At 42.5% G+C, this 22841-nt stretch overlaps 1 protein-coding gene across 5 annotated transcripts in view; it reads left to right on the top strand.

Moving 5' to 3' along the window:
• UBR1 (ubiquitin protein ligase E3 component n-recognin 1) overlaps positions 1 to 22841 on the top strand; it is a 157500-nt gene that overhangs the window by 59182 nt on the left and 75477 nt on the right. For all 5 annotated transcript variants that reach the window (XR_004000019.1, XM_030559608.1, XM_030559607.1 and 2 more), the window contains exons 17-24: positions 2772 to 2882; positions 9681 to 9746; positions 10391 to 10492; positions 11385 to 11448; positions 15939 to 16063; positions 17627 to 17679; positions 18978 to 19080; positions 21607 to 21655. Coding sequence is in view for 4 of the 5 variants with exons in the window: in XM_030559608.1 (XP_030415468.1) it covers positions 2772 to 2882; positions 9681 to 9746; positions 10391 to 10492; positions 11385 to 11448; positions 15939 to 16063; positions 17627 to 17679; positions 18978 to 19080; positions 21607 to 21655 (673 nt within the window). In the remaining variant the exon portion in view is untranslated. The remainder of the gene's footprint in view (positions 1 to 2771; positions 2883 to 9680; positions 9747 to 10390; positions 10493 to 11384; positions 11449 to 15938; positions 16064 to 17626; positions 17680 to 18977; positions 19081 to 21606; positions 21656 to 22841) is intronic.

Below are 22841 nucleotides of genomic sequence, written 5' to 3'. Positions count from 1 at the left end.
CACTTTTGCTCTCTAGGCTTCAAATGGTGCCTCACTTGCTGAGAAGCTATCCTGGGCAGTGATGGGCATTTCCAGTGTATCCACTGCCTGGGGGAGTTGCATATTTCTCAAAAGTGCTCTAGCTGTTCTGCTTTTAAGGGTAGGGTCGAAGAGAAATCATGAGATAAGGCTCAGACTCTTAATGATGGAGCATTTTCTGCACCCAGCTTCAGATCTAGGCTAGGACAAACCCCCTGACATCAGCCTGGGAGTGAACACCATGTCCCTTTGATTTTTGGCATGTTCACCTGGATCGACTTGAGGTAAATCCTCAAAGACCCATAAAAAGGTGACCATTCTCCCCAGAAGGAGTCTGCTTAAAAGAAGTCTTGGTGTCCTGAAACTCAATAACTGGGTACTGTTGAGTTTCCAGGTACTGTCAGTATTAACCTCATGTGCGTGGCTCCAGGCTCTTCTAAGAACAGAGGCACCAAACGTGCTTTCATACCAAGACTGTCTATATTGCAGAAGCAGAGCTCAGGAGTTTAAGCACTTCTTTTCTAAGAAGATGGTACCTATAACTCCTTTGGTAATGTCTGTACTGACGTCATTCTCCAGTTCATTCTCGGTACCAGGAAAATGCTGTGCCTCTCATACAATCTCAGTGCCTTCTAAGACATCCTCATCGGTACTGACTGCATATACCAGGAGAGGCCTATTGGAACAGCTTATGTCTGCAGTGATCATGCAGAGAGCATCTTGGTTTCAGCTTAAAGAATTTCCAAGGGAGGCCCAAAACACTGTTGAATATGGTAGAGATGCTTTGTCAAAGAAGAGAGACTTGCATTGTGACCTGAAATTTTTACATTCTGGATTAGTTTTATCTGTGTTTGTTCAGTCCACAGCTGAATTCCAACAACTGCAAATGTTTTACTTACAGCTCTTAAAATCTTCTTGAATTTTATAAGATGCTTGTCTGTGAGGATTGCAAATATCTTGACGGAACACTGATGGAGACAAAATTGCTGAGGTCTCTGGGTTGAATTGATGGCTTGGTAGATGAAGATCGAGGCTTAGAACCATCAGTGGAAATATATAGGAACCATTGACGAGATCAGAATACTGGGGAGATGAGCTTAATTTGGCCCTTCCTATTGAGGAGATTGCGTTCTGTATAAGCTGGAGCTTCTGTCTTGCAACCAGATAGTGATTTACAGCATTTTAGTTTAGACATGAGGAAAATATGGATCACTGTGACCAGATTCTTGTCCTGGAAGAAGGAGTGATGTTCCCTATCAAGGTGCAGGTGGAAGGCACTTTTCACCACTGATGCTGCCTGATTATATATAATTAGGAATGACCTTGAGGATTTACACCACTTTTATCAATGGGGAGTCTGGAGCAAACGCCTTACGTGCAAGCGGAGACCAAAGTTCCAGCTAGGTCTTCAAAAGTTTTTTGTCCTTCTGACCAGTATTTCTTCATTCTTGGATTTAGTTTAAGCTAGCTGTTCCACATCTGTGAACTGCTCTCTTGTACAGTCTTGCAGTGGTGCCAATTACATGTTGAAAGTGAGGTATGTAGCAGAGTATCACCTGCTAGTTTTTGGGACTGTAACATTGGATGGCTTACCACCTTTTCAAGTTGTTCCATGTGGACTTTGAAGAAGGAAAGGATTGCTGTGGGATCTCTGTGTACCTTTTGAGGTCCTCTTGGAGCGGAATGGTTGGAGCCACTGTAGTGCTGAGATCTACTCCGGACATGTTGTAGGCAGGTCAGTACTATGTTTTGATCAGCTCTACGGAAAGCTGCAGAGAGGTCAAGCAGTATGAGCATTGAGATGTGGTCTTTATTGCCACAAGGAAGACATCTTTTAGTGCTATAAGTGCTTCCTCTATCTTGTCCCTTGGTTTGAAGCCTAACTGAGTAGCATCCAGAATGTTGGCAGATGTCATATATTGTTGGAACTTGATTTCTACTTTCTTGATTTTTATTTAGTTGTAAAGCTGATCTCTGTTAAATGTTGACTTCCTGAGGATTGAGTAGACTGTTGCATTTTTCAGGAAGGTTGAAAGGTTCACTTCTTGGAAGATAATGTTGAAAATTTCCGTGGAGTGGACAATATTATTATTCCCTGGGTTTCCCAGCCAGAAAGGGAATGGGTCTGCCTTTCAGGTGGTGGCTCAGATATTTCTGTGGGTTTCTTGAATTTCAGTGAGTGTGATGTGGCCAGACTCAGGTGTAGGAGTGGGACTTAGTGTTTCCTGGAACAATTTTAAAAGGTCTGCCTCAGAGTTACTTTCCTGTTTGCGTTATCTTTCCTACTAGTAAGAGAAGGATTCCTTACAGTGGCTGCTTTGGGGCTGATGTTCGGATTACATAGCTGAATTGATTATTCAGTTCACTCTACAGAACAGCAATTGTCTCAATGTAACATGGGCACTGATACTAGAGAGAGGCTGCAGAGCCCCTGCACCCCTGTGAAGTCCATTTAAACTTACTGAGGCTTCACATAAACTGAACCAGGTAGGTGGTTGCTTGATCAGGGCTATGGTGAGTTCCAGAGCAGAAAATAAATTATGTTGAGATCAGAAGGCTTTAAAAGGGGATGCCAAAAGGAAAACTGAGTTCAAAATATCCCTCTGTGCTAAGTACTATTTTCTTTTGTGTACAAATTAGATCTTTTGTATTATTTTGTAATCATTGATTTTTATTTTTTTTATTCATCAAGATTTCTACTGTATTAAATCTATTGACGGCTTTAACTAATTTAACTTTTTTTTTTTTTTTAGGAACAATTCCAAGTGGAGCTGCTAATGGAATACCCTTTGCGCTGTCTAGTGTTGGTTGCTCAGGTTGCTGCAGAGATGTGGAGAAGGAATGGGCTCTCCCTAATAAGCCAGGTACTCGCTGTAGTATGTATTCGTGATTGTGTCCTATTAGTTTGTGCCAATATTTCCCATTGGTACTAAGGATGACTGATCCACCTGATGCAGAAGAAGCTCATGTGGTAAGCTTGCACAACATAAGTATAAATTACTCCTGGGGAAATTGTGTGCTACTGCATGTGCGCAGAATACATGTCTTTTTCAGATTTCTTTGCATCCCTGCAGAAAAATGACTTTTTGGACAGGGAGGCAAAGGGAAGTTGCAAGAACAGTCATGCACCACTCTCTTGCTGTGCAGCTGCATTGTTTCAGGCACCCAGAGCAGCTGGTGGATATGTAAATCACCACAGGGATGAGGACACCCCAGCCAGTGGCTCTTACCCTGAGCCGGGATCAGCTGCTATTGTATTTTGTAGCTTACATGTGTGGAGGCTGGTAGGGGCAGTGTGCTGGGAGAGAAGCTGAGCTCTGATTAGGGGGCGGGGCTTCTCTGATTAGGGGTCCTATAAAGGTAGCCAGCCAGTCAGGCAGCGGCATAGACAGCTGCAGCGGCACAGGAGCCAGCAAACAGAGCAGTAAACAGGGGAGTTTCAGTGGGAGTTTACAGGGGGAGGTTGTGAGGGAGACTTGGAGACCTAGGCAAAGGAACTGACAGGCTAGTGAAGGGTAGAGTTTAGAAGGGGGTCGGAGCAGATGATGGAGCAAAGATATAAGGAGGCTGAAGGGATAAGCTCAGACTTGCAGATGGAAGCAGGACCAAAGAATTCTGAGGGGAGACTGCTGAGTGAGGAAAGTGGACAATGGAAGCATGTGACTAAGCGAACCAGGCAGAGGAAAAGACGAGCCAGCGAAGGAGCAATAGAGCTCAGAAACAGGTTTGCAGAGTTGGAAAATGAAGAGGCACAGCAGGTGGTCGCTGAAGGTGAGAGAGCAAGGAAGAAGAGAAGGGCAGCTGGTCCTATAGGAAGAGGGGAAGAGTCAATGGAGACAGCACCAAATATGAGCCCCAGGAGCATATGGGGGTTGCAGAGGATTGCAAGGGTGAATAGGAATCGAGAGAACTTGCAGCCAGTGGGAGCAGGGGATAGACCGGAGAATCACGTCGTCTCCAGAAAAAGGCAGGTCTACATGATTGGGGACTCCTTACTGAGAAGAATAGACAGGCCTGTAACTGGAGCTGTTCCGGAGAAAAGAAGAGTGTGCTCTCTGCCGGGTGCTAAGATACGGGATGTGGAACTGAGGCTGAAAAGAATCCTAACGGGAGTGGGAAAAATCCGTTGATTGTCCTTCATGTGGGAACGAATGATACGGCTAGATTCTCGCTGGAACATATCAAGGGAGACTATGCCAGACTGGGGAAGATGCTTAAGGAAATTGAGGCTCAGGTGATCTTTAGTGGCATTCTGCCTGTTCCTAGAGAAGGTCAACAAAGGTGTGACAAGATTATGGCGATCAACAGATGGCTCAGGCAGTGGTGCTATAACGAGGGCTTTGGGATGTACGGCCACTGGGAAGCATTCATGAACAGAGGACTGTTCTGTCGGGATGGACTTCACCTAAGTAAGGAGAGAAATAGACTTCTAGGATGGAGGCTGGCACAACTGATTAGGAGAGCTTTAAACTAGGAATTTTTGGAAGATGTCCAGGTAATCTCCACACCGGAATTTAACATTGAAAAGGAAGAAAACAAAGTAAGAGAAGATACAGCCGTGGGCAGAAGAATGGACATAAGGAGGAAGGGTAGTGTAGATACCAGTCTAATAGGTGATACTGGTGGTAGAATGGCTGTGCCTAACTAGGTAAAGAATGTCAGTGAAGCCAAATGGCAAAAATTAAGATATCTGTACACTAATGCGAGGAGCCTAGGTAACAAAATGGAGGAACTGGAGTTACTGGTGCAGGAAGTGAAACTGATATTATAAGGATAACAGAAACACGGTGGAATAGTAGTCATGACTGGAGTACAGGTATTGAAGTCTATGTGCTGTTTAGGAAAGACAGAAATAAAGGCAAAGGTGGTGGAGTAGCATTGTATATCAGTGATGATGTTAACTGTAAAGAAATAAGAAGCGATGGACTGGATAAGGCAGAGTCTGGGCAAAAATCACATTGGGAAAGAAAGCTACTAGAGCCTCCCCTGAGAGAGTGCTTGGGGTGTGCTACAGAGCGCCAGGATCTGATTTGGATATGGATAGAGATCTCTTGAATGTTTTTAATAAAGTAAACACTAATGGGGATTGTGTGATCATGGGAGACTTTAACTTCCCAGATATAGACTGGAGGACAAGTGCTAGTAATAATAATAGGGCTCAGATTTTTCTGGATGTGATAGCTGATGGATTTCTTCACCAAGTAGTTGCTGAATCAGCAAGAGGGGATGCCATTTTAGATTTGGTTTTGGTTAGTAGTCAGGACCTCATAGAAGAAATAGTTGTAGGGGACAACCTTGGTTCGAGTGATCATGAGCTAATTCAGTTCAAACTAGATGGAAGAATAAACAAAAATTGATCCGGGACTAGGGTTTTTTATTTCAAAAGGGTTAACTTTAAAGAATTAAGGAAATTAGTTAGGGAAGTGGATTGGACTGAAGAACTTGTGGATCTAAAGGCGGAGGCGGCCTGTAATTACTTCAAGTCAAAGTTGCAGAAACTATCAGAAGCCTGCATCCCAAGAAAGGGGAAAAAAATCATAGACAGGAGTTGTAGACCAAGCTGGATGAGCAGGCATCTCAGAGAGGTGATTAAGAAAAAGCAGAAAGCCTACAAGGAGTGGAAGATGGATTAGCAAGGAAAGCTACCTTATTGAGGTCAGATCATGTAGGGATAAAGTGAGAAGCCAAAAGCCATGTAGAGTTGGACCTTGCAAAAGGAATTAAAACCAATAGTAAAAGTTTCTATAGCCATATAAATAAGAAAAGAAAGAAAGAAGTGGGACTGCTAAACACTGAGGATGGAATGGAGGTTAAGGATAATCTAGGCATGGCCCAATATCTAAACAAATACTTTGCCTCAGTCTTTAATGAAGCTAATGAGGAGCTTAGGGATAATGGTAGGATGACAAATGGGAATGAGGATATGGAGGTAGATATTACCACATCAGAGGTAGAAGCCAAACTCAAACACCTTAATGGGACAAAATCGGAGGGCCTAGATAATCTTCATCCAAGAATATTAAAGGAACTGGCACATGAAATTGCAAGCCCATTAGCAAGAATTTTTACTGAATCAGTAAACTCAGGGGTTGTACCGTACGACTGGAGAATTGCTAACATAGTTCCTATTTTTAAGAAAGGGAAAAAAGTGATCCGAGTAACTATAGGCCTGTTAGTTTGACATCTGTAGTATGTAAGGTCTTGGAAAAAAATTTGAAGGAGAAAGTAGTTAAGGACATTGAGGTCAATGGTAATTGGGACAAAATAAACATGGTTTTACAAAAGGTGGATCATGCCAAACCAACCTGATCTCCTTCTTTGAGAAGGTAACAGATTCTTTAGACAAAGGAAATGCAGTGGATCTAATTTACCTCGATTTCAGTAAGGCATTTGATACGGTTCCACATGGGGAATTATTAGTTAAATTGGAAAAGATGGGGATCAATATGAAAATTGAAAGGTGGATAAGGAACTGGTTAAAGGGGAAACTACAACGGGTCATACTGAAAGGTGAACTGTCAGGCTGGAAGGAAGTTACTAGTAGAGTTCCTCGGGGGTCAGTTTTGGGACCAATCTTATTTAATCTTTTTATTACCTTGGCACAAAAAGTGGAAATGTGCTAATAAAGTTTGTGGATGACATGAAGATGGGAGGTATTGCTAACACAGAGAAGGACCAGGATATCCTACAGGAAGATCTGGATGATCTTGTAAACTGGAGTAATAGTAATAGGATAAAATTTAATAGTGAAAAGTGCAAGGTCATGCATTTAGGGATTAATAACAAGAATTTTAGTTACACATTGCGGACACGCTGGAAGTAACGGAGGAGGAGAAGAACCTCGGAGTATTGGTTGATCACAGGATGACTATGAGCTGCCAATATGATATGGCTGTGAAAAAAGCTAATGTGGTTTTAAGGTGCATCAGGCGAGGTGTTTCCAGCAAAGATAAGGAGGTGTTAGTACCGTTATATAAGGCACTGGTGAGACCTCATCTGGAATACTGTGTGCAGTTCTGGTCTCCCATGTTTAAGAAGGATGAATTCAAACTGGAACAGGTTCAGAGATGGGCTACTAGGATGATCGGAGGAATGGAAAGTCTGTCTTATGAAAGGAGACTCAGAGCTTGGCTTGTTTAGCCTAACCAAAAGAAGGTTGAGGGGGGATATAATTGCTCTTTATAGATATATCAGAGGGATAAATATTAGGGAGGGAGGGGAATTATTTAAGCTTAGTACCAATATGGGCACAAGAACAAATGGATATAAATTGGACACTAGGAAGTTTAGACTTGATATTAGACGAAGGTTTCTAACCATTAGAGGAGTGAAGTTCTGGAGCAGCCTTCCAAGGGGAGTAGTGGGGGCAAAAGACATATCTGGCTTTAAGAATAAGCTTGATAAGTTTATGGAGGGGATGGTATGATGGGATAGTCCAATTGCCAGATTAATTGCCAAAATTAATCTTCTGTTATCAGCAGGTAAGTATGCCCAGTGGTCTGTGTTGGGATGTTAGATGGGATGGGATCTGAGTTACTACAGAGAATTCTTTCCTGGGTGCTGGCTGGTTAGTCTTGCCCACATGCTCAGGGTTTAACTGATCGCCATATTTAGGGTCAGGAAGGAATTTTCCTCCAGAGCAGATTGGCAGAGGCCCTGGAGGTTTTTCGCCTTCCTCTGCAGCAAGGGCACGGGTCACTTGCTGGAGGATTCTCTGCAGCTTGAGGTCTTCAAACCACAATTTGAGGACTTCAATAACTCAGACATAGGTTAGGGGTTTGTTATTAAATTAAATTAAATTTATGGAGATATCCTATCTCCTAGAACTGGAAGGGACCTTGAAAGGTCATCGAGTCCAGCCCCCTGCCTTCACTAGCAGGACCAAGTACTGACTGTGCCCCAGATTCCTAAGTGGCCCCCTCAAGGACTGAACTCTCAACCTTGGGTTTAGCAGGCCAGTGCTCAAACCACTGAGCTAACCCTCCCCCAAAGTGGATGTGGTGAGATTCTGTGACCTGCCTTGTACAGGAGGTTAGACTAAATGATCATAATGGTCCCTTCTGACCTTAAAGTCTGAGTCTATGCTAGTCCCAGCTGGGCTGGAGGCAGGAGACGATGGGACACTCTCCCGCTGCAAGGAGTGTCTGAGGCTGTGTCAGACCCATCCCCAGAAACCTCCCCCAGCTGCAGGAAGCTCAGCATCCTTCACTGCTTCCTTTCTCCATAGCTCCTCACCTGCAGGAGGAGGGTGACTGTACGGGGAGCTGCTCACCCATCCACCCAACCCCCATGCATCCGGACCTTCCATACCCAGACCCCCCAACAAGCCTCACCCCGTACACCCAGAACCTCCCTAGTCCTCCATACCCAAACCCCACCCTGTTGAACCTCAGCCCCTGCATCTGGAGTCTCCTGCATCCAGATGCCATGCCTCTGGAGCCCCACTCCTACACCCAAACCACCCCCAACTGAGCTCCCTGCACTCGAACCTCCCACCCTGATGAACCCACTTCCCTGCACCACCCTGAACCCCCACATCCAGACCCCCACCAAGCCCCACTGCCTTAGCACCCAGCCCCCCTGCTGAGAACCCCACACCCAGACCCCTCCATGGAGTTCCCAACCACTTTCACCTAGAATCCCCTGCAGAGTCCCATTGCCCCTGCATCTGGAACCCCCCCAGTGAGCCTCTGTGCATCCAGATCCCTCCACACCCAGACCCCCCACTGAGCTGCCTGCACCCAGATTGTCCCACACACCTGGATCTCCCCCATAGTGATCCCCCTCCACACTTGGATCCTGCCTGGTTGAGTCGGCCTGCCCCACACCTGTTGCACCTGGCACAGAAGGGCAAGGCCTCAGGGATTTTGTGGGGCAGGTCCAGGCCTTGTGTTGTGTTAGGATCGGGTGTAGCCTCACCACTGAGTCTGTGTCCCAGGGGTGGGAAGGTTGCAGGGTGATCTCCCACTTTATGCAGCCAGTGTCCTTTGCTCCCCACTGCCATGCTGGAGCCTCTGCATTTATTTATTGACAAATAAAACTTGATTTATTTTTTTTGTCACAGAATTTTTAATTTTTTGTCACAGAATGCTATCAGTCATAATAAATGTAAATACCAGGGTACTACTTAGCCTAGAGTTATCATTGTGTGAAAAAATGAAGATCTGCAAGTCCCAAAGGACTCTTAATGGGGTACCTCTTAATTATCAATAACAATCACTTCTGTAGTGCATTGTATTTTGTAGATGCCATGGAAAACTAAAGGCAAAATTCTGCCCTTTAGATACATGGATATAATCTCCTTTTGCTTCAGTGTGAAAAAAGAATGCTCCACAGCTTTGGAGAACCTGGGATGTTTAACGGGTGAGGAGTAAGTGGTTAATAGCTGAAGATGTTACATTTACCTTATTTTCCCTATTTAGTGGGTGCATGTTAATCTAGGACTATGAATTGAAACAAGAGGTGCAGTATATGTGTAATTTAATGGATTGTACAAAGACTTGAAAGCCACAGTATCCCAGTGTAGGCTCACTTTAAACTTCTGGGAACAAATGTTTGAAGCTCTTTTTTGTGAAAATAGAATGTGCAGAAAATATAAAGGAATTTTTTAGGTGACTGTTGTTTCTCTAGTGAAGCCTTGTTTGTATTATTTGTTTACACAGGTGTTCTATTACCAGGATGTTAAATGTAGAGAAGAGATGTATGATAAAGACATCATCATGCTGCAGGTAGAAACCTTTTAAATTACTGCCGACACAAAGTACTTTCCAGTGTCTTGTCTCATTCATGAAATTTTGTGTGGTTTTGCTTTTAATTTTAATTAGTGCTATGTAGCAACACAAATTATAATAAGCTTCCCTATATCTGGATAGTACCGATTGCACAAATGACCCAGCCATACATTGCAAGTCACATGATGTAGAAATTCTTCTCTACTTTTTATTGTCATTACTTGTATTCTCTGCCCCTCTCTCCCCGTCTCATGTTTGCCCAAAATACAGATCCTCTACCTTGCCTAGTAGTTGAAAACAATATACTTACAAAGATGGCCAGATAGGATATTTAAGTCAGTTCTTTAGTTCTGCTTTTGGGTATGGTTTTTAATGTCTGGTAGCTCCCTTTCAAGGGTTAAGACTTCCAAAATATCCAGAAGCTATGCATTGATTTTTCAACTGAAACACTTTATAACATTAATTTGTGTAGGCCATAATTTTGTGGTTTAAATCTTGAACTACTTTCACTGTGTACTTAGCTCTGAATTTGTTAGCTTTATTTCCTATTTAACATTGATGTTGAGAGAGGGATATTTTTCATACTTTAATGAATAAATCTGATACTAACCAAAGCGCTTGGGATGTGGGGTATCTGGCAGATTGGTGCATCGTTTATGGATCCAAACCTTTTCCTGTTGCTGATACTACAGAGGTATGAGCTTGTCAGTGCCTTCAAGAAGATCATGCCCACCAAAGACCAGGTAAACAGCAAGGAACTATTCATGAATTCTCTTCTTTCAAGGTTACAGAACATCAGCAAGGAAACTAGCTGTAGCTGTTTGACTGCAATCATAAGACCCTACCAAAAATAGTAACATAAGTTACAAGTGATCCAGTGATTAGCTAAGTGACTTTTTTCCCCTCTATAGTAGATATTTTCTTGTTCTTCGTGTAAAACAAGTAGGTTTTGCTGTCTTCAATGTCTCTGTCCAAATTGCTTGCTAGTCACTGTGCAGTTCAAAGAATGTTAATACTGGAATGGCATATGATTTTTATCAAAGAAAAGCAATGTGTCTTTCTCATCTAATTCTCTCCACATTCTGTGTTAATATCTTGCTCCAGGATGTCTTTGGTTTGCATCCTTTATCCTCTGTATGCAATAAGTAGCATTACTGTTTGTATATAGAACAGGTCTCTCTACCAGTACTGTTATTTCATAGGTTGTCTGATAAAAATCAGGAAGCTTTTCCCCCTCAGCACATCAGTGTCCTTAAAGGCATATTCATGTATCTTTTTATTCTTAATGCAGTTTTTCTGGTTTCTCCTGTCAATTCTTCAGGGTGTGTAGGGTTTTCACCTACCTCTTCATTCAGGACATAATTTTCTCAGTTATATCCCTTCCTACTATGTTAATTTGCATTTTATTCACAGAATAATACCCACAGATGATCGTCTAGGCAGTCTCTCCAGATTATAATGCTTCAGGTTGGAGGGTGGTTTTTCTATTAAAACAGTAATTTGGTCTCAGCTCAAATGTTCACAGTGTCATCTGTGGAAACCCTTAAGTTAATTTCAAGCCTGGGTTTCTCACTTAACTGTATTATTCCCTGACCCAGCAACTTTTTTGTTTTTGTTTTTTTTATAAACCTATAGGATTTGACCAAGCAATATAATATATTAATAGAAGAAATGCTGCAGGTTCTCATCTATGTTGTGGGTAAGAAACTCTGTTTACAGTAAAAATGAAATCTGATTTTTGTGGTTTGGGATTTCTTTTGCTTTTTGGATTGGCTGTAATTTAGCTTCTTTCCTCTTTGCAGGGCAGTAGTTAAAAAATTATGGATATTTGCTGCTGGAAAGGACAGACTTGATGGATGACCTTTTCCATTAGACAGTTCTCTGTATTTTAATTTAAACGGTTGGGGTTGATGCTGGATAACTCTTAAGTAGGTGGTTCTGTGACACGCAAACATGACATCTGAAACTAAAGTGTCTTGTATACAGTATAGGCTGTTAGATAATTCCACAATTTGTTATTCAGGTATACTATGAAGAGAAGAACCTATCCCTTAACTTTATGCCTGATATCCATTATCCTGATGTGGTGATGTAACTAACTAAAAATATTTCTAATGTTATTTACATTGCTGTACCATATAGGTGACAGTATTGAGAAAGCAAAGCAAATTCCTTTACCTCACCAAAGAAACTTTATTATAAGAACACACTGATAACCTTGAATATTTGGGTTTGTGATGAGCGGGAGATAGCGTTTCCCAATTTCAGTTGGATGTATTCCTGGAGGTTTCAGCACATGACATAATCTTTAATTGAAGATTAATCTTTAATTCCTGGAGACTCCAGGACAATGCTGGAGGGATGGCAACCCTACTGGGAGAACCACATGGTGAATTGCCTGCTGGGTGCAAAGATTGCGGACCTCTCAAGACATCTAGATAGGCTTGTGTAATGCTGGAGAGGAGCTGGTGGTTGTGATACATGTAGGTATAAATACTTAGGGAAAGGTAGGAGACAGGTTCTGGAGGTCAATTGTTAGGCAAGAGATGAGAGTCCAGGACCTTCATAGTAGCATTCTTCAAAATGCTTCCAGTTCTGCATGCAGGGCCAGTTAGACAGGCAGAACATTCAATGCATGTATGAGATGATGGTGTTGGGAGGAGGGATTTAGGTTTATTAGGAACTGAGGAACCATTTGGGAGATTAAAGAGGCTACAAAAACAGAAAATCCAGTAATAATATGGGACTTCAACTGTTGCCATATTGACTGGGTATATGTCACCTCCAGATGGTATGCAGAGATAAAACATAACACCATTTAAAAAAAAAAAAGTCTCCGTTCAAGAAAGAGATCTTGGCGTCATTGTAGATAGTTCTCTTAATGATCAGCCGTGGTCAAAAAGGCTAACAGTATGTAAGAAATTATTAGGAAAGGGATTGATGATAAAAAAAAAAAAAATCCATGGTTAAGCCACACCTGGAATACTGTTTGCAGTTCTGATCTCCCTATCTCGAAAAATATATTAGAATTGGAAAAAGCACAGAGAAGGGCAAAAAAAATGCTTAGGTGTATGGAACAGCTTCCATATGAGGAGAGATTAAAAAGAGTGGATCCGTTTATCTTAGAAAAGAGGTGACTGAAGGGGGATACAGCAGATCAATTAAAAATATGAGTTGTGTGAAAAAAGCGAGTAGGGAAGTGTTATTTACCCCTTCACATAACACAAGAACCAAGGGTCACCCAATTAAATTAATAGGCAGCAGGTATAAAATAAACAGAAGGAAGTACGTCTTCACACAACACAAAGTCAACCTCTGCAACTTGTTGCCAGTGGAATGTTGTGAAGGCCAAAAGTATAACTGGGTTCAAAAAAGCATTAGATAAGTTCATGGAGGACAGGTTCCATCAGTGGCTCAATAATTGTCCTGTACTGTTCATTCCCTCTGAAGCCACTGACTCTGACCACTGTTGAAAGACAAGATACTGGGCTAGAAAGACCACTGGTCTGAACCAGTATGGAGTTCTTATTGGCAGCAAAAAAAATTGACAGTTTAAAAAAAAAGAAAAAAACTTACTCCCTTTTGCCCTCAAATATCGTTCGGGGGATAGTTTCACAAATTTTGTCCTATGAAATATCTGTACAGGAGTATAGTTCTTCTTTGATTGCACATGTCCATTCCACTTCAAGTGCGCGCACGCCCAGTGCACTAGCGTCAGAAATTTTTCCCTCCATGTACACATCGGTATCTTTTCTCATGCTGCTGTGCAACAGTAGGTTGGCTCCAGCCTTTGTCTCAGTTCTATTTATCGCCTGTGATGATTGTCAGAGTGTTTTATCTTGCTGTTGTAGGTGTATCCCATTTTCTTAGTGTTTTATTGTTTAGTAGTTGTTTTATGGTCTTAGTTTAGTTTAATTTTCTACTGTTAGGTTTCCTTTTTTACTAGTTTACTTAGTATGACTAGTTCCCTCTAGATTGGGTTCTGATGCCCAGGGCTAGGGCATGCTTCAGTCCCCAGTTTTCAAACTTCGCAATGCATGCAAGAAACCAGTGCCAGTCAGCGACCACACTATGGGTGCCTGAAGTGCCTGGAAGAAGCTCACATTAGAGACAGGTACCAAATCTGCAGGGACTTTAAGCCAGAACTTGAAAAAAACAAAACAGGGAGGTCAAACTAAGCATTTAGGAAGACAGCTTTGTTCTCACCCTTGGAGTCTTCTTGCTCAGGGTGGGCACCAAATGCCTCTGCTTTGGTCAGGAGAGAGTCTCAGCTCCAATCTCCTTCTCCATTATCTAAGAAACAGCACTGGAGACCTGTCATCCCAGAGGAGCAAGGTTCACATCCAGTGATCAAACTGGGAAGAAGGGGAGAATAGTGTCTGCACCACAGAGTGCTTCAGCACCAAGTGCACTCTACGCTCAGCATCAAGAGAGCCTCCTGATGCCATCAACATCCAAGGGATATGCCCTGGCACACAATCTTCTGAGTCTCTCTTGGTGCTAGTTTCTCTGGGAGTCCAGCAGACATCTCGACCATTACCGATGGACAATGTCACAGATTTGCTGGCTACTCGTGTTCAGTACCCAATACCATGGGTACCCTGTGGACGCTCTGGTACCCCCTCATACACAACCCAGCTATAATTTCCCCAATGCTGTCCTCTAAGGACTCCTGGCACCAAGAGACACCTCTCTTCCCTGGCTAAGATAAGTTAGAAGTGGGGTCTTGAATGTCATGGCTGCATCACATAGGTCTTCAGTCTCCTCTGAGAAGTTTTCACCTTTGGTATCCAGCAGAGTCTCCCTGTTGGCTGGCTAGTAGGGAGCCATGATTGGGAAGAAATTGGGCTTCAGTGCCTTATCAGTGGCTGTATTGGAACTCATGGATTTTCCTGCTGTCTCCTAATTCTCTCCATTCCCTTCCCCCTCTACATTCTCTGGTAGACATTGTGAACCTGCATGGCAAGAACTGCAGGAAGCCAGTCCCAGTGCCAATCCCAGTACTGAACATGGGGAACCTGCCTCAGTGAATCTCCATTTGGAGGGACTGGGCAAATCTCCACCAACTAGTGTTGGATTCTTCCTCCTCATTGTCCGACTAGTATCTGGTGTTTCCTCACCTGCTCCAAACAATTATTGGGCCCACTAGGACCTCTTGCAGAGGGTGGCTTCCTTGCTAAATATTCAAGTGGAAATAATTCACAAGAGCTCATGCAGATTGGTTAATATCTTGGGATCTTGAGAAGTGCTCCCAATAAAGGAGGCTGTTCTGGAACCCACTGCAGTGTATTATGGCAACCACCATCTTCACTCAGCGCTTTAGGAGGCAGGGGGAGGTATCATGTCCCCTTCCAGGGGTTTAAAGCCCCCCCCCCCCCACCGGTGAGGCAAACCCACAGTAAGACCAGGGCTGCTGTCTCAGCTGCCAAGACTCGCCCCTCCAACAGAGCCTGCAGTGACTCATAGACTCATAGGTCAGAAGGGACCAGGCTGTGTCTACACAACCGCGTTAAGTCGACCTGCTCTACGCAACTCCAGCTACATGAATAACATAGCTGGAGTTGACGTACCTTAGGTCGAATTACCACGAGGGGTCGACGAGAGAGACTCTTGCATCAACTTACCTCACTTGTCTTGGGTAGAGTACCGGGGTCGGCTGGAGAGCGATCTGCTGTTGATTTTGGCTGGTTTTCGCTAGACCCACTAAATCGACTGCCGGTGGATCGATCTCAGAGCACTGATCCCAGCTGTAGTGTAGACTTGCTGCAGCAACTCAGTTTCACTGACTTATCCCATAAGCAGAGCCTGCAGTGACTCAGCCCTCAGGTATACTGAAGTAGCTTATTCCTGAGCAGATTCCTGGGTCAGATGACCTCCAGGCACAACTGCTGCCCCGAATGCGCAGTCCCACAGTTTGGGGACCATTGGGGTAGAGTGTGGCTCCACCTTTTTGTAACACTGTGTAACAGTAGGAGGCAGTAGAGAGGGCATGCACTGACCTGATGTACAGCTTCGGGACGCTACTGCACTGGGTATGCACGCATCTGAAGTGGAGTGGACATGTGCAACACATTTTGAAGAAGAACAATTACAGAGCAGGTTAATAACTGTTTTTGTGTATGAGTGAATCAGAAGTGTATTTTTAACCTTTGTGTTTTCCGTTTTTCTCTTTTTATGGCTTCCCGGTAGGGGAAAGATATGTGCCTGGAGTGAGTAGTGTGACAAAAGAAGAAATTACAATGAGAGAAATTATTCATCTGCTCTGCATTGAACCGATGGCTCACAGTGCTATTGCCAAATCTTTGCCTGAGAATGTGAGTCTATTTCTTTTGCTTCCTTCCCTCTTCTTTCCCTTTTCTACTCCCTGTTTCTTTAGATGAAAGTTTGACGTTTTTCTTTTGATGGAAACCACAGATTTTGGATTTAGAGTTACAGTGAAGTATGACTACATATTGGTAAGATGAGTATCTCCCCACTTCCCCTCCCCCCGCCCCCCGGTTAAAGATAAATGCATGGTGCTCTTCAAGGGAAATGTAACAGTCCACAGTTACGTGTGTCTGTGTCCTTTAGACTGGCAGCCTGCAGCCAACAGCATCCTAGAACCAGTCATTGTCCTAGTACAATATACACATTCATAGTATGGTTCTAATCTGAAAAACTATTGTAGAAGGATTGCATTTTGGTACTCAGGGAGCAGGACTAGTGAGTTTATTCTTAGTCATAGCTACTAACACAGGGCTGGTTCCAGGGGTTTTGCTGTCCCAAGCAACCCCCCCCCCCCCCAAAAAAAAAAAAAAAAAAAAAAAGCCATGATCTGCGGCAGTTCAGCGGGAGGTCCTTCGCTCCAAGCGGGAGTGAGGGACCCTCTGCCAAATTATCACTGAATACCGGAACGTGCCATCCCGCTCCGGAGTGGCTGCCCCAAGCACCTGCTTGCTAAGCTGGTACCAGGAGCTGATGCTGGCTACTAACTAGACAACAATTTTTTTTTCTAAATGATTGCTTCTGTTGGACCTGCAGAGCTAGTGCAGCTGAAAGAGGGGTAAATTCTATTCCATCTTATGCATCAACAGTATTATTTACTAAATTCTAATCAGTTACCATTGTGCAAATCTATTTGAAAACAATTGCACAGGTGTAGTTGAAAGTATAGTTTTGTTCTGCTGAAAAATTTACTTCTGATAAAGAACAAGATGGAAAGAATTCATTTCAACTGTCACAGCCCAGACTGATTTTTATAGGGCTGTCAGGTAGGAGAAAAAACCCTCATTTTGCTTTCAAGCTGAGTATATTATGAAAATTATTGTAAACCCTAAACATAGATTCCACGGATGCCATTTTTAGAGACTACCTTTCAGAATTAAAAACTGTGTGGCCTGCCCTCCCTTAATAGTAAAGTGAAAAATTTGCTCTTTGAATGGGGCACAACTCTGATAAAAGCAATGTCTGAAGGTAGTTCAGTGAGCAGAGGAGGCTCTCTTGGACATCCTTTTACATTTTCCATTCCAGGGGTGGGAGTACTTTATTATTTTACTCATCACCAAATTTGTAATTTGAATATCTGAATTTTGGATGAGCATTGACAAAATACATTAGTCCATAGGTTAAATATGGAATTGATCTAGATGGCTCTTCATATTTCACCATGCAAACTGTCCATGGGTTTTTGTTGCAAAAATAATGGCGTATTTCACAAGTGATTTGATTTGAGGTGATTTTCTGAGAGTAGATACAGGCTGGTATAAATTCTGATACTGATAGATTAGTCTTGCATGTTATGAACTGACATATTTTAGTCGTAATATTCTAGACTGTAACCTAATACTGTAGTATATATGCGTACGTAAAAATATGCTCTGTGTTAAATGTTTTAACAGGAAAACAATGAAACTGGCTTGGAGAAAGTAATAAACAAAGTGGCCGTATTCAAGTAAGTTCTTAATACTGCTTTATAGATAACATTCAGGTGAAGGGATGAGAGCTCTAAGGATTCGTTTACACTGCAATAAAAAAATCCACAGCACTGAGTCTCAGAACCTAGGTCAATTGACTTGGGCTTGTGAGGCTTATGTTGCCAAGCTAACATTTGCAGGGTAGACACTCGGGCTGGAGTCCAGGCTCTGAGACCCACCCCATTCGCAGGGTTGCAGAGCCTGGGCTCTGGCTCAGGTCAGCTGACTCAGGCCAGCTGCAACCATGCTGCTTGTCTTTTATTGCAGTATAGACGTACCCTAGTTATACTGTTGGTCGTGCTACACAAACTCCTTTCCTGTTTTGTAAGCTTGAAATACTTTTCTTACACAAATGAAAGCAAATGTAAGTGTAAAATAGGGATATGGAAGGCCTGAGAGTTTTTTTCAAATTCATTTTGACAACTCTTGCGACTCCTGGAGTCCCCCATATTAATGGAGGAGATTTTTAAAAGCTCGTTTTGTGGTAGCTGGCCACCATACTGCTACTTGCCATTTTTACCTTTTGAAAATCTCCCCTAATATTTAGTTTAGACTGCTCTTTACTTGTTTACTTGCTTTTCTGCCAGAAAACTGTTGGCTACCAGCTGTGGGTAGAAAATATCCTTTTCGTAGGCAACCAAGGAAACCATCGTGTATGGTACTTTGACATCTGAATTGATTTTGATCAGTTATGATTCTGTCCCAAAAAAAAACCCCACACAACAAAAACTTCCAATTCAATTCTTGAAGTCTCCCTTATTCTGAATTGCGTGTGGCTTTCTCTGTTTACATTTAACCAAAGGGAACCATAGGTATGGCTAGGATTTTTGTTTTAAGGGTAGGATGAGGGTTAAAAGAAGAGACCTTTCAGTGTACTTCACTAGGAAGCATATAATTGTTACTTAGATTAGTGCCTTGCTTGAAAAAGAATTGAAGATTATACAGTGAGGCCAATGCAGGCCAAATGCCTGAAATTCTAGGTGAAAATTTTAATTAATTCATCTGTGAATAATCTCCTGGTGCCATGTGTCAGAGCAATGGGCAGGATCCATAGGAAAGTGTACTGCTGGTAGTTAAAAACTGGTAACTGAATTCTGTTTGTACTTCATAATATAATGAAGTTATCATCCTTGTTTAAATATGCAGAGCCAAGTCCAATTGTGTTCTATTTCACTCTTAACATTCCCTTAGGAAGTAATTACATTACTTGCTGCTTGTGCTATAAATAAGCACTGAGGATGTGTTGTTAATCCGTGTATTGTAAATGTTTTTTTAGGAAACCGGGTGTGTCAGGCCATGGAGTTTATGAATTGAAGGATGAATGCATGAAAGAGTTCAATATGTTCTTTTATCACTATACCAAGACCCAGCACAGCAAGGTAGACCATGTGAAGGGCAGAGGAGAGCACTCACTTTTGTTCTCTGCCTAAACAAACCTGGTGAACTGAAGGGAGAGATGTAATGGAGTCTCAAGATGTTAAAGTGCTTAAAAGAAATGAATCAAAGATATATTATTAATGTATTCTACTTAACCCTCGAACCATACTCACAGGGAAGCTAACTTTTGTTTTTTTGACAGAGGAGACAGCGAACACATTTTTCATATGACAAAAACTGGTCTTCTATAATTAAGCTGTAAAAAACTACCATCAGTCGTCTAGTAAAACATTATTCAGATTCACAAACACAATGATAATCCTGAGAATTTCCACTCCCATGCAGCACGAGAAAATACCAGTGTGGGGTTTTTTGGTATATGTGTAGCTTAAAAAAAAACCCACAACCGTTTTAATGCATGCTGTGAGTCCAAAACGTTTAGACTGGGAATTTTGAAAAGCACCTAAAGCATTTAGGTGCCTGTCTCTCTCTGAAATTCAGAGAGAGTTGAGTGCTTAACTCACTTTCATCCCTTTGAAAACTCCAGCCTAAATTTTCAGTTTTTTAACAGGTGACAAGCAATGTAGGTTAATAAAAGCATTATCAGATTGCATACTGGAGACAGACTCCATCTAGGGTACAAATTATAGAACGTGTAGTGAAGACATGATGGGACAGCTCCTCTGCCAGTGTAAATCCATGGAGCTGTGATAAATTACACCAGCTAAGGATCTACCCAATGCATTTTAAGAGCAGTGCCTATGTGGTTTTCCCTTCTCCAACCCCGCATTACAGGTATTTTTTTCCCTCTGTTTCTGCTATGAAGTTTGAAATCTCCATTTGCTCTCCATCTTTTAAGTTCAGCTAAACCTTTAGTTGCACACTACAGCTTCCTTTTGTGTATGGCAGTAAAAGGACTTAAATCTCTTTGGGATGCCAGATGTCACACAAGACTGTTAAGCTCTAGTAAAAATACCTGTTAGGAAAAATAAGATGCCAAGTCAAAAAAAGACAAAATACTAGCTCATCCAAACTGGGGGAGAAGCATAATTTAGCCCTAAATAAATGTGCATAGTTCCACAGTGCATTTAAAAGATTTTTTTTTAAATATTATCTAGTCCTGGGCCAGAGGCCCTCAAAGTATGGGGTGTGCTTCACTAGAGGGGCGTGGAGGACTGTCTGTTGGGTGTGTAGGGGGAAGTGAGCACCATCCAGCCCCTCCCCGCCCCCAGCGGCATCCCCAGCTCCTGGCCCCAGGCCCAGCCCCAGGCTTGGCATAGCTCCACTTCCAGCCCCACACAAGCCCCCAGCAGCCGCAACTCTGTTCCCAGCTTGGGGCAGAGGCTAGGAGCAAGGCCAGGAGTGGAGCCAGACTTGGCTGCAGGCCCAGCTACCAGCCTTCACCACAGCCTGGCTGTGGTTCTGTCCCAGCCTCAGTCCCACTCCCAGTCCCGCTCCCAGCGGCATCCCCAGCTCCTGGCCCCGGCCCCGGCCCCAGGCTTGGCATAGCTCCGCTTCCAGCCCCACACAAGCCCCCAGCAGCCGCAACTCTGTTCCCAGCTTGGGGCAGAGGCTGGGAGCAAGGCCAGGAGTGGAGCCAGACCTGGCCGCAGGCCCAGCTACCAGCCTTCACCACAGCCTGGCTGTGGTTCTGTCCCAGCCTCAGTCCTGCTCCCAGCCCCACCCTCAGCTGCATCCCCAACCTCAGCCCCCTTACCCCTATCCACCCCTCACCCCAAGCTGCAGCCCCACTCCTGGCCCTGGCTCCAGGGGTGGGGAAACATGGACAGAGATAAGGGGGTGGGTGACCCTCAAAAGTTTGGGGACCACTGTTCTGGGCAAAGTGAAGTAATTGCGTTGCTCATTTGTAGTACACTACAAGTCAAAGCAGATCTTTACAAATTATTTTTCAATTTTTTTCTATCTTTTAGATTTCCCTGGATGAGCAGTATTGTACTGAAGTAAAAAAAAATCTAACTAATATAAATTTGCAAAATATATTAAACATGGTTACGCCTAAAGATATTTTGTTAGGTGGAGAGCTATCTTCACAAGATTTTTTTTCTTCTTTGAGATGTGCTGATCAAAAGAAATACTATACATGATCAACACATTTTTTAAATTCTTGTAATAGAGGAGAGTTTAAATGCATAGGCTCTTTTGGGAAAAAAATGACTTCCTCATAGATGTTCTCAAGAGAATATGTTGAATTTATATTTGTATAAATGGATAGGTAATATACACAGAACCTCAAGGGAATAATTGTAGTTTTCTACACACTGTTATAAAATGTACTAAGAAAAGTTAAACTTATTCCTACTATAGGTTTATTGTAGCGTTTGCACTAGTTTTATTATCCAGGCCCACAACATGTTTTCATATGCTGATGTATTATTATACAGTGTGGGTGGAGTGTCAAAGTAAATCTGTGGGTCTTGCTATGTTTGTTAGTCTATTGTCCCTGATGGGTTTCACTGAAGAATCCTCCAGTGCTGTTGGTATAATAACTTAGGCCAACTTTCTTACAGGCTGAACATACGCAGAAGAAGAGAAGAAAACAAGAAAACAGAGATGAAGGTAAAAGGTTGGACTGAATGATAGGCCAAGTGCTATGGTTCAGTGCACTGGTTTCCTTTGTGCTTATAAAATAAAAACTTTGTGGCTCAGGGGTTGATAATGGAATAGAAATTGTATTGAATCCAGGGTCACAGGCTGGAAATAGACCTAGATCTTTATTGACCATAACGTGTTACCACCAGACATCTTTTTGTTGATTTGAATTTTTTTTTTTTAACATTTGGGAAGGCTCTCAGTTTAGTTTCTAGTGGACAGATGTCCACAAATTCAATTCACTGTCAAAACAGGCAAACTTGTTGACAATCTAGAGAGACTAAGGAGACTAAAGTAATTTTTCTCCTTTTGTAGGTGGTTTTTCTGGGATATGGTTGGTAGGGTAGTGTAGGGAAGATTGTACTGCTGCTGCCAGTGCTGTGGCTGTTCTATGGATGACTTCATTGTAAGCTACCATAAATCTGATATCTTTCACAAACAATCAAAACTCACTTTAAAAGTCGCAAACTCCGTGTGTCAGAAACTTAGAAATAAGACTCTAATGTTTCATTTGTAACAGAACTATTGTCCCCTCTTTCCCTAACCTCTCTTTTTAATTCCACAATCACAGTTTAAGTCATGAACTGTAATTGAAGAGCTTTGGGAAAAACTGTTGGTGCACTGGGCTGTTATTTGCGTATGAACAATTTCATTACGTTTAAGACCAACGTCTTGCCCACTGTTGTTAATTCCAGTATACTAATAAAATGGTATTTGTCTAGTTATTTCTCCCCAAGTTTTCAGCTGGATACACTGGTCTTCGCTTTCCATTCTAAACTGTGGTTTAATATTGTGTACTTTTAAGCAGCGCTGCAGAGTTCTATATCAGCAGTGTGTGAAATTATTTCTTAGAAAATTGTATAGTGTGCTTTGGGAGCCTTTCAACTGAAAAATGCTGATTGAAGAAAAGTAACCTGACACTTGTTTAAAAGGACACAGTCGACTTGGAAATTGCATTCTGTCTGAATTTTATATCTCCATTGTTTATAAGTAACACCCCTGTCCCTCCCCGTTTGTTTACTTTGTACATTGACATTTACATACAATATCTTTCACTTTCCCCCACTACTGGAAATAGCAGGAGTGCAGAAAACAATTATACATTTTTGTAAGATTTTTTTTTTAAATCCTAACTTTTATATAGTGCCTTGTC

Source organism: Gopherus evgoodei, chromosome 4 (genome assembly GCF_007399415.2).
Source record: "Gopherus evgoodei ecotype Sinaloan lineage chromosome 4, rGopEvg1_v1.p, whole genome shotgun sequence".
NCBI classification, from domain to species: domain Eukaryota; kingdom Metazoa; phylum Chordata; order Testudines; family Testudinidae; genus Gopherus; species Gopherus evgoodei.
This window is presented reverse-complemented; position numbering and strand designations above follow the sequence as displayed.